Source organism: Triturus cristatus, chromosome 6 (assembly GCF_964204655.1).
Source record: "Triturus cristatus chromosome 6, aTriCri1.1, whole genome shotgun sequence".
Taxonomy (NCBI): domain Eukaryota; kingdom Metazoa; phylum Chordata; class Amphibia; order Caudata; family Salamandridae; genus Triturus; species Triturus cristatus.
This window is the reverse complement of record NC_140589.1, coordinates 889923267-889941971: the sequence shown is the minus strand read 5'-3', so window position 1 is coordinate 889941971 and position 18705 is coordinate 889923267. Positions and strand designations below refer to the sequence as shown.

General features: G+C 48.5%; 1 protein-coding gene across 1 annotated transcript in view; it reads right to left on the bottom strand.

Annotated features, from left to right (window-relative positions):
* The window catches only part of PEX7 (peroxisomal biogenesis factor 7), a 1030600-nt gene that overhangs the window by 460754 nt on the left and 551141 nt on the right, over positions 1–18705 (bottom strand). The window contains exon 8 of the mRNA XM_085611529.1: positions 3372–3427. Within this exon, the coding sequence (XP_085467655.1) occupies positions 3372–3427 (56 nt within the window). The remainder of the gene's footprint in view (positions 1–3371; positions 3428–18705) is intronic.

Here is an 18705-nt window from a genome sequence, read left to right as displayed (position 1 = left end):
CTCCTGCACGGTGGTGCTACGTCAGAAAAACAGGCGCTGAAAGGGCGATGTGTCAATTTTGATGATTTCAAGCAGATCTGTGCCGCAAGAGCAACCTTAACGGGACCAGAACTGGAATTAGCACCATTTGGCAGACCAGAAATCCCGGCAGTAGAGTTCAGGGATGCTGAAGGTGAAGTCTTTGCTGGCCCTGAGACTTCTTAACAGGAGGCAAGCACACACAAACCCTTGGAGAAACTTCACAAGCAGGATACAAAGCAAAGTCCAGTCCTTTTCCTCTCCAAAGCAGAAGTTGCAACTGCAGGCCAACCCAGCAATTCAAAACACAGCAAAGGGGCAGTTCTCCTCCTCAAACTCTTCAGCTCTTCTCCTTGGCAGAGGTTCCTCTTGATCCAGAAGTGTTCTAAAGGTCCGGGGTTTTAGGTCCAATACTTATACGCCTTTTGGCCTTTGAAGTATACATTCTTCAAAGAATTGTCTTTGTAGTGCACAAGTTCTTGCCCAACCAGGTCTTGTCTTCAGACACACTCCAGGAGGGTGGACACCGCATTGTGAGAGGCCAGGCACAGTCTTATTTAGGTGCAGGTGACAGCTGCTCCCACCACGCTACCTCAGGAAGGCCCATCAGCCTGGTGATGGGCCATCAGGATATGCAGGGCACACCTCAACGCCCTTTGTGTGACTGTCTAGAGAGAATGCACAAACAGGCCCCTATCAGTCTAAACCAGATGTTGATTCCACAGTCAAGCAGAGGCACAGGATGGTTAAACATGAAAATGCCTACTTTCTAAAAGTGGTATTTTCAAACATACAACTTAAAAACCTCCTTCACTAAAAGATGTGTTTTTAAATTCTGAACTCAGAGAGCCCAAACTCCAAATCTCCAGCTGTTACCAACTGAAAGTACATTTGTCAAATATTACTAGGCAGCTCCAATGATAGCCTATGGGAGAGCTAGTCCTTGCAATAGTGAAAATGGAAATTTGCAATTTTTCACTATCAGGACATGTACATGTCACTCCTTTCACATACACATCACGATGCCCATGGGGGTACCTTGGGCATACCTTAGTGGTGCCTTACTTGTTGTAAAAGGGAAGGTTAGGACCTGGCAACCAGGTGCACTTGCCAGGTCGCCATAGCAGTTTAAAATGCCGCTCACAGACACGGCAATGGCAGGCCTGAGACAAGTTTACAGGGCTACTTATGTGAGTGGCACTACCAGTGCTGCAGGCCCACTAGTAGCATTTGATTTACTGGTCCTGGACACACACAGTGCACTATACTAGGATTTACCAGTAAATAAAATATGCCAATCATGGAGAACCAATCCGAATTACAAATTACACAGGAAGCACTTGCACGTGAGCACTGGTCAGCAGGGGTAAAGTGTCCAGAGTATATAAACCAGCAAAAAATGAAGTCCAGAATAACATAATAAATGCAGGAGGCAGAGGCAAAAAGACTGGGGAAACCACGCCAAGGATGCCAGGTCTAACACTTACTGTGCCTGCTTACGCATTTTGTTTTCCCCTGGTTATGCCGGGTGTGGAGCAACCAAGGGACTCAAGAAGCGGTCAGAGTGGTATCTCCAACAAGGATACATACCTGCCAATCTCTTAAATAAAAAAAGCAGGTGAAGTCAGGCATTTAATAAGGCATTTCCATTGAGGCCTATGAACAAGAAAAACAGCGGGTGAGTTAAGAGGTATAGGGAAAGTACTCCACCCGACTAGAGATCGGGCCATACGTAAGGGTAGCTCTAGCTTGTTAGCAATCTGGTTCGACTATAAGTGGGCAGGAAAAATGTGTGTCTTAAAGACAGTGATTTGAGCAGTTTGAATAAGGTAGGCTATTTTTGTTCATAAATGCCACGATGGTCGGTTTCGCTGAAAAACGGACGCAGCCCCTCTTTAGTGGAATACTGCGAAGCTCGTACACAGACTGCTGCTAGGAGTTCTTGCAGTGTCTGTGGACTTAAACTATCTGCGGGGTCCTGCGATAGGGAACATGCAGGTTTAGTATGGGTGACGAACTTTGGCGTAAGTGTGACTACAAGTTCGCGCCCCCGCCAGGACTCATGGGGCATTTCCACGGAATGTTTTAAAGTTACGTGACTTACAAAAATGTTGAAGCTTTGACTACGAACTGTAAATTGTACTGGTTCCTCTCACACCACAGGTTAGGGTGCGCCTTAGCGAGCGTATACCGCCGTGGTGTTTTCTTGATCCTGACGAAAGCCTTGCAACTAAAGGCAGAAACGTGTTGCCCATTTTCCCTTTTCTTCACAGTGGATGAGTCTGGTCAATTTAGCCGGTATGATCATTGTTTTTAATAGTGCCCAGTTCACCACTAATAAAGTCTGTTGATGGTAGACTTGGCCACTTTTTAAATCACATTTCACATAATCACACTTGGATTACATCAAAAACCTGCTCCGCTATAACCAGGCGTTGTAGCACACCAGGGAGGCATTCAACCTCTCTGGTGTGGACCCAATGAAGAAGCATGTCACCAACTAGGTTGGTGAGTGAGGGTCCTTTTTAATCACAAGAGTGATCCTTCACTTTTTTTTATATATTTTTATTTTCTTTGGCTTGGGCCTCACTCTTCTGTTGTTTGACTAAAATTACACTAAGAACAACCAGCACCTTGGAAAAAAGTGATCCGGCCAGAGTACAACGTCAGGTCAAATGTATACATAAAAAGCAAAAAATACTTAGAATGGGCCAGTGTGCAAACGCCTTTCGTACAAAATGCAAGTATTAATAGTGTGATAACTATTTTAAGGCCCATGACTCTGGTGTGACTAGTCTGACTGGTGAATACAAGCCCAACGGCCGAAAAATGCTCCTTTCAACAAACTCTGCCAGGAAGCCTTAATTAAAGGAAAACAAGGGTGGAGGCATTCATGAACAATGCTGAGGTGACGAATCAAGTGCGTATATTATATTAGCAACCTCCAGTGATAAATCGAAAAAGCTCTTTTCGTACATAGATTTGAAAAGAAGGCCATACACAATGGTATCTCGACGGAATGGATACGGTGACGCAGCTGCTTATCAACATTTACCATGAATAGCGGAAATATCACACCGCAATCTGTGAGAAAAATGTTGACAGCAACATCTGTCATGGCTTGTTTCCTTAAGGCAGACTGTTTGGTTAACCTTACAGGGGACATGGATAATATACGCGTGTGGTGGGTGCATTGGGCTGAAGGATGAGTGTCGCACTTCATATTCCTAAGCATGCCACGCGGGAAAGATGTTTAATATTCCACTTATTAACAAGGCTTATTTGCAGCAGAACTATAACTCAAACAGAATTCCTTTCAAAAGCCACAACGCCGCAATTTTTTCAAAAAGTACCTGACAGTGAAGTCATAGGAGCAGGAAGCCAGTATGGTCGCGTGGAACGGAGAGAACTGCAGAAACAGAAACAATAAAAGGACTAGTAAATATAGATAAGCAGGAAACCGTCATACAAGCCTGCAGCAAAAAGGGATACAAAAGTATTGAACGTCATTTTATTTAATTTACAGTCTGGCTTTCAGAAAGAGCACCACTATGGAACACAGTTTATTAACAGCTGCTGTGCCCTAAGCGTCTTGTGAAATCAGCTCTCACACAGTTCCTGGAAATTTCCTCCTCAGAAAGCAGGGTTCACCACCGGCTGCGAGTGCACTTACTGTGACCAGAGCTAGACAGCGATTTATCTACTGAAGCCTTGGTATTATAATCATGTTCGTATTGCACTTTGTACCACAGTAAGATGGCTGGCAAATTTACTTCTGCTCTTTAGTTGGGCCTGGTTAATGGCTACATTTCAAGTGAATTATTGGGTGATCTGTAATACAAAATAACGGGAATCAAGTTGTGGCCCCAAGCAGTGAAATTGTGGAGGGCATTCAATGTGGCATAAACCGAAGAGAAGATATATTAAAGGATGGAACACTTAATGCCACTGGATATTCCAAAAACAGATAATGTGAAATTTCCTAAACAAGCCGGTGCATATCGTAATTCACTACAAGACGTGAGAAGTGTTTGTCATTCTCCTGCAGCTGAACTCACTCAGGGGCATATCAGCAACAACCGGCGATAATTATCGCTAAGCGCATTTAGCGCTAGGATAATTATTGCTGGCTAGCGTGGATTTTTATCGCTGAGATTGCGTGCTATAAGCAACGCTTATCTCAAAAGCGATAAAAATCCTAGCGCTAACTGCCAAACGTGAGATTATCGCTGGAAACCCAGCGATAATCCCACGAAGTTTGGCGATAGATTGCTGATAGGGCCTCACATACTTAGCCATGATATCCACCTTCCATAGGATATCATGGCTAAGTCAGTTTCAAAGCAGGCGTAAGGAAAGTAGCGTAACAGAGGTTACCGCTACTTTTCTTGTCGCTATGTTGCTTTGCGTGAGGCTTGATAATAGGAGAAATGTCACTTAGCGACATTTCTCCCGTTATCCTGGGAAGGAACGCCCACTTTGCATCTCATTAGAGATGCAAAGATGGGCGTTAAGGGAAATGGCGATAAGGCAAGGTTTCACGTGATAGCGTGACCTTGCTGATAAGGCGATAAAATTATCGCCACTTTTCATCCGAAAACGGACGCAAAAGCGGCGATAATTTTTTATCGCCTGCTTGCTGATATGCCCCTATGTTCGCCAAAAATGATGGACCACTCGACAGCAGCCACTGGTAGCATCGATCTGGAATTACGTGTAATACATTTTGTGGGGCTGAGGCAGTCAGTCAGTGGGGACACAGATACCTGGTGCTCCACAGATGTAGCTGCTTCCAATCCAGTATCCCTCTCTCCCTGGGATCCCTCCCAAGGCTCACTATGGTCCGCCAACAGGTTGAAGATACTTATGAATGCATCTGTTTATCCCAATGCTATTCTCAAATCCTGCACTCGTGTATAAGAAGCTTGCTTCCATTATAGGCTATCTAATGCAGCTCTAGTGCGCACAAAATTGCTACAAGTGATCTTCAACTCCGGGCCGGATTTAGCATTGGTGGAGCCCAGTGAGACAATGTTTGTCGGCGCTCCCCAATTACCTCCTCCTCCATGGATTCCCTCACTGCCACCCTTTAACAGTACCCCTCAAGGCTCCATAACCACTCTCACGGAGAGGCGTTTAATGAGTTTTATAGTGCCCCCGCCACTCATACCAGTGTAGGGTGTCAGAGCACGTTACATCACACACACTACACAGAGACAATCAATCATAGGTGTGTAAATCAGTGTATAGGAAATGTTACATAAGACAGAGGACTGCAAGGTGTAGGAGCGACATGTTATCCATACTGGTAGACAGTATAGTTCAATAGTTCTTGGTCTGGAGAAACACAAACCTAGAATTCAAAATGTAACACCATGGTTGGAGGTTCCCTTTAATAATCAGAACTGATTTCTATCCAAATGAACACTTTCTCCAACATTAGGATGATGAAAGACTGGGGAAAAAATCACAACGCTCTAATCTATACCTTGTAGTTTGCATGCAGCTCTTTAATGACAGTTCACAGTTCTAAGTTAGGATTATAATTTATAAACTGCAAGTAACAAAGGATCTCTCAGACAAATCATTAACCCACTGACCCATTTACATTATATGACCTTTGTGATCTGAATGGTGCATGTTCTTTGCAGCAGAATATATTGACCATATGCGCTGCGATGAGTCAACCTCCCACTAGACAAACCTTCAGTCTCTCTCTAGGAAGAACATTAATCACAGGAGTTATCTTGACATTTACATTGTTGCCTGAAAATGCTGGAGGCAAGGGATGCAGCAGCAGGTGCTTTTAAACCATAAAATACTTGCAAACATGGCGACTCACCCGAAGTCAGTAACGGGTGCAGTCACACCGATCGCACCGCCCTAGAGCCGGCCATGCCTCAACTTGCTTTTTGCAACAAAAATCTCTCTTGGTCCAGGGATTCATCAGACGCTCCCTGGAAACGGAAATGTGTCCAGTTCTGCCTCCAGCCCACACAGATGAAAATAAAATCATAGTGCATACTCTTAGAGGTGAGGTCACTAAATAAAACAAGGCCAAATGGTGACAAATAGGAGGGAGAATCCAAAAGAACAAGTTACTTACCTTCGGTAACGATGTATCTGTAAGAAACATTAGTTAGTTAGATTCCTCACCTTAGAATATCCCCAGGCGTCAGACTGGATCCGGAAGATTTTTCGTCAGCAATACCCCTTGCGCGTTGCTAGGCGTCGTCTGCGGCTCCGCGTCCGTCGTCGGCGTCGTGCGCCGGAATGACGTCGTCGGAGTACTTAGACGCCGCCCTCGTGCGCTGACGTCAGTTCTTGTACATAGCTTTCCGCGCCAGGAACGCAGAGCCATGCAAAGACCGACACTGGTGCCAAAAATAAAATCTAGGGGCCTGAAAAGGATAACCTTAACCCTAGATGTCAGTTCGCAGAACGGGGAGGATGGGTGGGTCGGTGAGGAATCTAACTAACTAATGTTTCTTACAGATACATCGTTACCGAAGGTAAGTAACTTGTTCATCTGAAAGAAACACGTTAGTTAGATTCCTCACCTTAGAATAGATACCCAAGCAATACCATCCCCGGTGGTGGGTCTGCGAACCAAAATCACACCAGAAAGTCCTGGAGGACAGAACGGCCAAAGAAGCCATCCCTCCGGACTTGGCTGTCAAGGCAATAATGCCTGGCAAACGTGTGTAGCGAAGCCCACGTTGCCGCCTGACAGATGTCCTGCAAAGAGACTCCCCGTCCCAAAGCAGTAGTAGCCGCCATGGCCCGAGTAGAATGGGCGCGCAGCCCAACAGGAGGGTCCTTTTTTGCCAAGGAATAGCAAATTTTGATGCACAAAACGACCCACGAGAGATGGTCCGTTTGTGCACAGCTTTCCCCTTCTTAGCACCCACGTATCCAACGAAAAGTTGGTCATCCACCCGTAACTGCTTTGTGCGGTCCAGATAAAAGGAGCGCGCACGTTTTGGGTCCAGACGGTGGAGCCTCTCTTCCTCTTTGGAAGGATGCGGAGGCGGAAAGAAGGTGGGCAAGGTGACAGATTGCCCAAGATGAAAGGGGGTCACCACCTTTGGAAGAAAGGAAGGACGAGGCCGAAGGACAACCTTGTCCGGATGAACAGAGAGAAAAGGAGGCTTTGAAGATAAAGCCTGGAGCTCACTCACCCGTCTAGTCGAGATGATGGCTACCAGAAAAGCAGTCTTAAGCGTTAGCAGACGAAGAGGACAATTATGAAGAGGCTCAAAGGGAGCGCACATTAGAAATGTGAGAACAAGATTCAAGTCCCACTGAGGCATTACGAAAGGAACAGGAGGGAACGTGTGAGTAATGCCCTTTAGAAAGCGTGTAACTACAGGGGACTTGAAAAGAGAAGGCTGATCAGGAAGTCGCAAGAAGGCAGAGATGGCAGCAAGATAACCTTTCAGGGTGCCCAGGGCAGAGCCCTGCTGGGCCAAAGAAAGAAGAAAGAGGAGAACCTCAGAAAGAGGGGCGGAAAGGGGATCCACAGCCTTTGCTGTGCACCATGCCACAAATTTGTTCCACCGGCAGGCGTATACCGTCTTTGTGGAGGGACGCCTGGCTGCCAGAATGATATCACAGACTTCAGGAGGCAAGTCAAATGGCATCAACTGCCGCCGCTCAATCTCCACGCATGGAGGTGGAGGCTGGACAGGTTCGGGTGGAGGACCGTCCCCTGCTGCTGCGACAGAAGATCCTCCCGAAGGGGCAGACGTATCGGAGGATCGGTCAACATACTGAGTAGCTCGGGATACCAGTACCTTCGTGCCCAATCCGGAGCCACCAAGATGACTTGGGCCCGGTCGTGCCTGATCTTCTTCAGCACTCTGGGCAGAAGTGGTATAGGCGGAAAGGCGTACAACAGACCGCAACTCCACTCGTGACGAAAAGCGTCGCCGAGCGAGTGCCGCCTTGGAAATTCCAACGCGCAGAACTGCTGACATTGCGCGTTCTCTTCGGTGGCGAATAGATCTAACCAAGGCTCTCCCCACTGCTGAAAGAGACCTTGCGCCACTTCGGAGTTCAGACGCCATTCGTGATCCATCATGCACCGGCGGCTGAGTTCGTCTGCTCTGGCGTTCAGAGAGCCCGCCAGATGTTGAACCACTAGGGTGACGCCCTGGTGTTCCAGCCACGTCCAGAGGCGCAGAGCATCCTGACAAAGGGTCCACGACCCCACCCCGCCCTGTTTGTTGCAATACCACATGGCGGTGGTGTTGTCCGTGAACACCTGCAAGACACTTCCCCTGACAGAGGGAAGGAAGGCTTTCAGTGCAAGTCGGATCGCTCTCAACTCCAACAGGTTGATGTGGAGACGAGACTCCGCCGGAGACCAGAGGCCTCTGATCTCCGCCTCTCCCATATGGCCACCCCATCCCAGGAGGGACGCATCCGTCACTACGACATGCTCCGGTAAGGGTAGGGAGAGGCTCTTGCCCGTGACCCAATCGCGGTCCGTGAGCCACCACTGCAACTGCTGTGCAGTGCCCTCCGAGATCAAGACATGGTCGGACAGGTTGCCGTGATGCTGGGCCCACTGAAACTTCAGGTCCCACTGCAGAGCCCGCATGCGCCGCCTGGCGTGATGCACTAGTAGGATGCATGAGGCCATCAGCCCCAGAAGCCGCAACACTAGCCTGACCGAAACCCAGGATAGAGGCCGAAAGATGGGAATCAGGGCCTGCATATCCCGGACCCGCTGTTCCGGCGGATAGACCCGGAACTGCGCCGAATCGAGAACCGCTCCGATGAAGAGGAGCTTCTGAGAGGGACTCAGGTGTGACATCGGCACGTTGATGGAAAATCCCAGCAAATACAGGAGATCCGCCGTAGTCTGGAGGTGGGAGACGACTGTCTGGGGCGAGCCCGCCTTCAACAACCAGTCGTCGAGATAGGGGAAGACTGGAACCCCTGATCTGCGCAGATGAGCTGCGACCACCGCCATCACTTTCGTGAACACCCGAGGGGCACTGGTGAGGCCGAAGGGGAGCACGGTAAACTGAAAGTGCTCTAGGCCCACCGTGAACCGCAGGTAACGCCGGTGGGCCGGCAGGACGGGGATGTGGAAATATGCGTCCTGCAAGTCCAATGCTACCATCCAGTCTCCAGGGTCTAGGGCAGCTAGAACCTGAGCCAAAGTTAACATCTTGAACCTTTCCTTCCGGAGGAAGGCATTGACGTTCCGGAGGTCCAAGATAGGGCGTAGGCCCCCTTTGCCCTTCTTGTGAACCAGAAAGTAGTGGGAATAACAACCACGACCTACTTCTGGGCTCGGAACGCGCTCGACGGCCCCCTTGGCCAAGATGGCCGAAACTTCCTCGTGGAGAAGATTCAAATGATCCCCCGAGATACGGTGGTGCTGCGGTGGCATGGCCGGAGGGGTCGTCTCGAAGGGGAGGGAGTAGCCCCTTCGGACGATTTGCAGCACCCACCTGTCCGATGTGATGGACCGCCAGTGGAGCAGGTGATGGCGAACTCTGCCGCCCACTGGCGTGGAATGGGCCTGAAAGCTCGGACTAGGAAGGCTTTGAGGCGGATGCTGCCGGGGTGGATGTGGACTGACCGCGTCGTCCTACAGAACCGCCTCGGCGGAAACCACGTCCGCGACCGCGCGCAGGTTGGTTCTGCGGCTGGTGGCTAGGCGTACGTGAGGAGGCACCCCTTCCTAGGCCACGTAAGGGGCGAAACGCGGAAGTTTGCGACCGCGGGGCCGAGAGGCCCAAGGACTTGGCCGTAGCCCGGGAGTCCTTAAAGCGATTCAGCACACTGTCCGCTTTCTCGCCGAAAAGGCGAGTGCCATCAAAGGGCATGTCCATGAGAGTGCTCTGGACATCGCCCGAAAAGGACGTGGACCGCAGCCAGGCGTGACGTCTAAGCGCCACTGAGGTAGAAATCGCCCTACCCAGCGAGTCCGTTGTGTCAAGCCCACATCGTATGGCGTGCCGTGCTGCATCCCTCCCATCGGCCAGAGCCTGGGTAAGTCGTGTCTGGACCTCCTCCGGACACAGGGGCAGCACGTCCTCCACCGTATCCCACAGAGAGTGGGAATAACGGTCCAAGAGACAGGCGGTGTTCAAAGACCGCAGTCCCAAACTAAGGGAGGAGAACAGCTTTTTGCCGAACTGTTCCAGTCTCTTGGAATCCCGGTCCGGCGGAGCGGTCGGGAAGGAAGATTGGGAGGTAGAGGCCTGGATAACCAGGCTCTCGGGGGTAGGGTGTTGGGACAGGAAACTGGGGTCGCCCGGAGCAGGGCGGTGGCGCCTGGCGACGTTCCTGTCCACAGGAGGAACTGTGGAGGGCTTCGACCAGGTGCCCTGCAGAACGTCAGTGAGGGCCTCATTGAATGGCAGCAGAGGCTCAGTGGAGCTTGCTGCAGACTGAAGCACCTCAGTGAGGACGTTAGTCCTCACAGCCACGGCAGGTAGCTCGAGCCCAAGGGCTGCGGCCGCCTTGCGCAGCACCACAGAGAAAGCAGCACCCTCCTCCGAAGCCACAGTCGGAGGAGAGATGAATCCAGTGTCTGGAGAGGTATACAGACCACTGGCCTCCCCCAGTTCATCTGCCCAGTCCTGTGACAGTTGAGCCTGAACGGCCATAGGATCCTCGGATCCCTCCCATTCGCCCCCATCATCCGATTCCTGGTATGCAGGAGGAAGGATCGGAGCCGGGCGATAGACATAATGTGTCTCCAGCGGCGCCGAACGCGGCGTCCATCGACGCCGTAACGGCGCCGGGCCCGGAGCGGGGCTGAACTGGGGCTCGACGCCGAGCGGAGCCGGCGTCGGAGGTGGTACCGGTGTCGACGCCAGCGGAGGAGGCGTGACGAGGTCGACCAGCGTCGGCGGGGACTCGGGAACGGGTCCCTCGGGCACTTGCGGCGTCGAGGCCGGAGCCGTCGACGGCGCCGGGGCCGGAGCCGCCGGCAGGCAAGGTTGCCCAGTCGGGCCCGCGGGGCCCGAAGGCGCGCCAGCGGGCGTCGACGGCGGAGCCAGGTTCCTCATGGCCGAGAGGAAGGCACTGACTTCCGCCGGCGTCGCGTCAGTCCCAGGGACCGGCGGGTATGGGGACTTGCGCGGCGCCTGCGGCTCCGCTGGAGCCGCGGCGGTGGAACCACCCTGACCCTCGGCCGAGTCGCGCGACCGGCGAGGGGAGTCCAAAGAGCGGTGTCGCCTCTTGGACTTCTTGGAGTGCTTCGACTTACCCGAAGACTTGGAGCCAGACGAGCGATGATGACGTCGGCTGCGGCTCCGCGACCGATCCTTGGACCTCCTCCTGGACCGGGATCGAGAGGGGCGCGGAGCCGAGTGGCGAATCTCGAGGAGCTTACGGGACCGCTCCCGTCTAGCCTTCGAGGTCAGGGCCTTGCAGTCCGAACACGACTCCGCGTCGTGGTCGAGGCCCAAGCAGTAAAGGCACCGGCGGAGATGGTCCGTAACCGACATCAAGCGGTTGCAGTCAGCACAGGCTTTAAAACCAGGCATCCTACCGGCACCGGAGTCAAGACAAGATCAAAAAGGATCGAAAAAGTTAGTCAAAAAGTGACTAAAGGGGTAGCTCTCCCGGATCTGCGCTTACTGGCGCGGAAAAAAGAAGAACTGACGTCAGCGCGCGAGGGCGGTGTCTAAGTACTCCGACGACGTCATTCCGGCGCACGACGCCGACGACGGACGCGGAGCCGCAGACGACGCCTAGCGGCGCGCAAGGGGTATTGCTGACGAAAAATCTTCCGGATCCAGTCTGACGCCTGGGGATATTCTAAGGTGAGGAATCTAACTAACGTGTTTCTTTCAGATAAAACCGTGTCTTGACGTTGCCTATGACAAAGCTGGCGAAAATGCTTTCTGTAGAACAGGCAAACAGATGCTGACTGGTAAAGGAGATGGCTTGAACTTTTGTTGGACTTGCTTGTGCAAAACTGTGGAACTTAGCCATACATGCTGGTCTACAAAAGTCTGACAAAAGCACAAGCTCCCAAAGTGGCCAGTGATGACCCTCAAATGGATTTGCACATAGTCTGCAATAGTGGTAGTTCCAAATGGTGACTTTCACCCCTAGAGGGCATATGAATTAGCCTGTGAGAGTTATGGTTCCATATTACCCTACTACCTACTTTCTGCAAGAAAGCAGATGACCCTGCCAGAGAACACACATGCTATGTTTTATAGATAACTCTAGACACACAGGGTTTGGTTTTCTAGACCAGTGGCACTAAGGACTCAATCAATGTGCCAACCCGTTACTGCAACTATCCCACAACTGAGAGGGCAATATTTGAGTGAAACATTACAGGGATAGTTAATGGAACCCATAAATGCTCTTTTTTTTTAGGAATAACAACACACTCAAGAACACTAGAACAGCAGGGATACGTTTTACAGAATACTTTAGAATTAAAAAACCTGATCTAGTGCACACAACACGAAATGCAACTGCAATAAAGGCAATTAGAATGGCAGTAGCAACGTTTACCAAAAGCGTGACTAAGAGGAACCACCCCACCATATTTGCAGTTATACATTTATAGCAATTTTACACTCATTCTGCTTTTTTAAGGACTAAGCTAAACCTAGCACAGCCAAAAATAAAAACCTATTTCGAGTTTCAGAGCTGGTTCACACGCACATACCTGTTTGAATGACAGGGTTTGTGTTCAATAACATAGTAAAGCCTGCCATTCATGTACTGCGAGGTGGCCAGCTGCACTGACAGGTTCAGCTAGCGAAGGCTAAGTGCCTGCCTTCCTGTTATCCTTTAGTTGGAATTAGTGACATGATTATACACGGTAAGTCCTGTTCTCGCCTGGCACGAAGATTCCCACTAACTTCTCACCTTTGGCACTCAGCTTTTATAGCACTTTTTCATTGTTGTTGAAACTCTTAGAATACGATGCCTTTTCACTTATTTCCATTCTACGAGACCGTCTTCTTTTGAACAACAACAATAAATGAGACACCTAGTTATAAACCTTTTAGAAACTCACCAAAAATCAATACAAAATAACATAAAACAGACGTCAGCATTCAGATTAAATGCTGCCAATATATTCAAGTAAACCTGATTCTCACATTGCAGAATATAATAATATAAACCAAATATGCATTCTATTAATCACACATATTCACTTTTGACTAATTGACTGGCACAAGGAAGGGAATACCCAGGAGAGAATATATACAAAATCCATCACAGGCATTCTGCTAATTCCCCATTCGGTGCTACAAAACCAGCTGCAGCATCTAGGATGAAGACAAGGTAAAAACATAAATGCAATGGGCTTTGTTTTGTATGCCCCAAAAACTGGGCTCTACTATATCCTTTGCCTTGAAGATCTCAAGGATATCCCTTACACCACCCGCCTTCATGGAAACACTAGTTAGTTCTTACTTAATAAGGAAGGATTGGTGATGAAGTATGTGACCAAAAAGAAATGTGCAAACAATCCCAGACTACCCCAGAAGCTCAAGCAGAAACTGCAAAAATAAGCTGTTCCTTGTAAGGCTTGCTAGATTTAGAACTCCCAACCAAAGCCACGTTGCCCAAAGGTGAGAAGAAAGGAATCAAGGAGGTACTTGCCTGAAACTCAAATACAGAGGCTGGGATTTCAGGGCGGGCATAAGAGGTGCACACCCACATGAAAGCATATCACCACTATGCAGGGTCAGAGACCGCGAGGTACAGATGCAGGGAAAAGAGGAGGAATCACAGGGATATTCCATGCTGGGAATATCCCTTGGCTAAGGAGGGTTTCTAAACTCTGTATCACAACTGTAAGAAGAGGAACCACCCACACTCTCACTACATCCAGACGATGGTTTGGAAACTAAAACAGAATCTTCAAAGACATGGCACGAAAGTGTTAGGTTCCAAATTTTAGGCTGATAACTAGGAGCCGTGACATGTCCAGCTTTCCAGGGAGGCAGCTGGGGCTCCCATAGTAAATTTCATGGACTGGCCCCAACCCATGCACTAGAATTGTGAATTTGTCAACTCTCTCCAGGGTAGGAAAATTCAAAGTAGAGTGACAGTCTCTGGACTGTCCAGCCTCTGCCAAAACCCCTATTGTTAGAAATTGGGTTTCTGGCTGGCAGTAGTAGGCACCTTGTCCAAGCAGAAACCACCACACTAGGCAGGGTAAGTTAGATACATACTAAAAGAAAACCTGTGCTCACCCTCTGGTACCTTAGCACAGAGCAGTCAGGCTTCTCTAAAGAGGCAATTTGTAGAGTATTTCTGCAACACACACACACGCAGTAAAACAATGAAAGTACCACGAAAAATACTCCACACAGGGTTAGAAAAATAGATGATATTTTTATGAGTAAAACAAGACCAAAACGACAAAATCCAATAAGTACAGAGTTATGAATTTTTAAAGATTATATCAAATTATAGTGCTTAGAGTCATAAAGTGCTAACCGGGGACATTTGGTCGCACTAGACTGGGGTGAATCTAAAGTTCAGGCTGACTGCGATGTTGGCCAGGCCAGCTACAAGAGTCACGCAGGTCCTGCTGAAAAAGTAACTTGGATGGAGTTGAGGAGGCACCGCATTGTCTATCCCACAGATGGAGGTGATGCGTTGGTTGCGATCTGCGCAGTCAGCAAGACTTCGCCGACGGATCTCTTGCCGATGAAGGCAATGCGTCCTCATTGAGCCATGCAGTCCATCGCCATCGAGTTGCACAGTTCGTCGAGGTGATGTTGTTGGGCAGTCGCTGTGTCAGTGTCCACGGGAAATGCATTTGTTCCGATCAGCACAAAGTCATTGATGCATGGGTTCTGCTGGATCAGCATGGAAAAAGGCACTTCCAAAGGCCCATGACTGGATAAGCACCACTTGGCAAGGCAGGACTCATAGATTGCAGAGTCTAGGTGCTGTTGCAGGGTTGAAGGACATCTTTGATGGCCCTGAGACTTCAGAACAGGGGGCAAGCCCTTGGAGTCACTCTGAGTTCAAGTGAGTTGGGCCCAGTCCTTTCCATCAGAAGGGAAGATGGCAGCAGGCAGCAAAGCAGAAAGGCAGTTATTCCAAAGCAGCAGTCACACAGAGTAGCAGTCCTTGTACCAGCACAGCAGTCCTCCTTCCTGGCAGAGTTCTTTGAAGGTCCATTAGTGTACTGACTTGGTAGGGTCAGAGCCCCAGTATTTATACCTAGTTGTGCCTTTGAAGTGGAGGTGACTTCAAAGAAGGGACTTCGAAGTGCACACAGGACCTTTCTTCCCAGCTCTGGCTCCAGACAATCAGTTGGGGGGTAATCAGCCTTTTGTGTGGGGACAGGACACTACCTACTCAGTTGCAATTGTCAGCTCATACTTCCCTTCCTGCAGAGGAAGAGCCTTCACAATGTAGATGAGTGCTCAGGCATGCCTAACCTTCCTGTGTTTGTGGCCGTCTAGAGGGAATGCACAAAGTGAAACTGGTACTCACTTCTGACGTGTATTGGAGACAGGCTGCAGGCACACAGAGCAGTAACAGCAGAGAAATGTCCACGTTCTAAAAGGGGCATTTCTAAACTAGTAACATTAAATACAACTTTACCAGTAAAGAGGATTTATCATTACTATTCCAAAGATATGAAACATGGGGGAGAGGAGTTGGCCTAACAACTAGGGCGCTCGACCTCGGACCTGGGGAACTGGGTTCGAGTCTCGGTAATGACGCTAAACATCCTGTGATTCTGGGCAAATCACTTAATCTCCCTGTGCCTAACAAAAACTGAATGTGTGTCCACATGTAACGTAACTTGTGCTATGTAAAGCGCTCTGATACCTGATTGGATTCGGGTCAAGTTCGCGCTATATAAAACTCTGCAAAAAAAATTAAAATGAGACATCTAGGGATATTAAGGAATTGCCAATGTTAACCATACGAGAGGAGTTGGCCTAACAGTAGTGAAAATAGAATTTTAGTGTTTTTCACTACCAGGACATACAAAACTTAAAAGTACATGTCCTACCTTTTCCTTATACAGCTCTCTGCCCTATGGGCTGCCCTATGTGCTACATTAGGGATGACTTATGTGTAATAAAAAGGGAGTTTAAGGCTTGGCAAATGGTTTTAAATGCCAAGTCGAAGTGACCGTAAACTGCCCACACAGGTCTTGTAATGGCAGCCCTAAGAAAGGTTTGAAAGGCTACTTGCGTGGGTGGCACAATCAGTGCCGCAGGCCCAGTGGTAACATTTAATTTGCAGGCCCTGGGTATATGGAATACCACTTTTCAAGGTACTTACAAGTAAATTAAATATGCCAATTATTATACAACAGTTTCACCATATTTAGGGGTGAAGCACATGCACTTTAGCACTGGTCAGTAGTGGTAAAGTGCTCAGAGTCCTAAGGCCAACAAAAAGATTAACAAAAAGAGGTAAGCAGGCAAAATGTTTGGTTGAAGACCACCCTAAGGCTGACAGGTCTAACACCTATCTGGAAGAGGAAAATGGCACAATGATCCCTAGTTAGTTCTGATGAGAAAGAGCCTGGTGAGGATTAATTATTGTTGGCACCCATAAGACTGGCAGCTATAGAAACCCATAGGCGAGCCCAACACTTTTATTCATGCTATTGTCCACTCCACATCTGCCCACCTTTAGGTGAGGCAGATTCAGAGTAGAAAATAGCATGAGCTACTACTATACTCATACAGATGGGGAAACATTTACAAGGGTAATGCTTTTGATGAACAACTCTTTTTTTAACTAAATCTCCTAATTGGGTTCTAAGTTTTCAAGAAACATCTGCCTCTTCCACCTGGTAATCTTGCCAACTCTCCTAGACTTTACAATATTATTAGGAACAGCGCCGGACCGTATATATTAGGAGCTCAAGTGCACGGCACCTGTCCATACCACGTTCCCACCTGACTATGCTAGGGGATGTTGACTTCCTCCAATTCTGAGCAATGTGTTTTTATCCCAATACTAAATCAAGCCTAAGTTGGGACTTCTCAGCTCTGTGATGCCCTCATTACCAAGTATATTTAGAAGAGCAATTTTTGGATTTGGGTCGCTTCAATAATGAAATGTGTGAAATATCCCCTCCTAGAAAAAGCTAAGAACTGAACAGGATTAAATTGTATTGATTAAATTACCCACCTCTGTCCGACATCTAAAGCATATTCTGGACCTTGGCTTCACCCGAAGTGCCACAACCTTTTTGGGGGTCAGATATATCGTATATAGATATTTGAACTGTATAAGTGGGATTCTGTACGAGAATGCAGCCATGCACCGGGCCATCAGTGCAAACGTCCATTCTTAGTCTCTGAGGTTGCCATTGTCTTCTTCCCAGGCTTCTCTATACTGACTGAAGGTATCAGGGGAGTTGAAAAAGCAGGGTTTTATACAGTTAGGTAATCTTCCCCAGCAAAGGAAACTGACATATGGTCGGTTTCACCTCCAGTAGACTGAAATTTAGTAATTCATCCAGTCCCACTAAGTAAGGCATTTTAGAATGTCTAAATTGGAAGTACTGGTAGAATTGCATATGGAGGAGTCCAAATTCCTTCTTGGTTTTAACGTTCCCCTGCCACAATGTCCCTCAGCAGTGAAATTCCTAGCCGATCCCAGCACTCAAAGCCCTCCAACAAGGCCACCTCTTGTATGGTAGTTACCATCTATGGGAGGGGGCGGATTGACCAATTAGTCTTCGAGTCCATCAAATTTGTTTGTTTTGGCCCTCCCTATTTCCATCACCATCTTCGTTGCAAGGGGAACTCCAGGAGGTAGTTTCCCTCCATAAAGGTATTGGATTGGATAGCCCTTACCCAAGGCCCACAACTGAACCGAATTTGCTGGGTCTTTCATTGATCCGAAGTTGGGTACTAGATCCATTCATTAATGACAAACAAATGTGGAGCTCTGTAACATAATACAGGGCCGATCATTGCTAGCCCTCCATCATACATTGATTTGCAACGCTTAACAAATGAGATATGAGGACGACCATTATGCCACAAGAATGTTCTCAATAATGACGTCAAGGTGAGCAAAAGGCTTTGCGAAAGAACAAAAGGGTAGTTTTGGAGTGTATACAAGATTTTAGGGAAAATAATATTTTTCAATAGCCCAATCCTACCTAGCATTTGTAAGAGCAGAAATAACCATATTTGTGTGTCTTCGCATACACAATGGGGATATGTTGACTGTTCGTGCTAGGTCCTCTATGCGGGTGAGTTGAATGCCTACGTTTCGGATGCTCTGTGTGTTTACTCAGACCCCAATGGCCTCAACCCGAACCTGGGCTCTAAGTCCTGTGTAGAGTATACATTTGTAAACTAGAAAGCGTAACATGAAGCCAATGCAACCCAGGAGTGCAAGGAGGTAGTGCAAATAAACACTATCGAAGGCCTTCTCAAAGTCAATCGGTAACAAAGCAAGAGGCTCAGATAGTCTATGTCCCATAGACAATGCATTAAAGGCGCAACAGATTTTGTGCCTACTGGCAGGTTAGGCCTAAAGCTAGTTTGGTAAGTATGAATTAAATGTCGGATTTAAGCCTCGATATTTATCCGGGAGATTGGTAGGTATCACTCACATCTTTCTGGGGAATAATCCAGCTTCGGTATGACCTCAATGTGATCCTTGCTAATCTCTGCTGGTAACCTTCAAGGACCCTAGCATCCTCGAACAGGTCCAAAAGTGGCCATGCCAAAA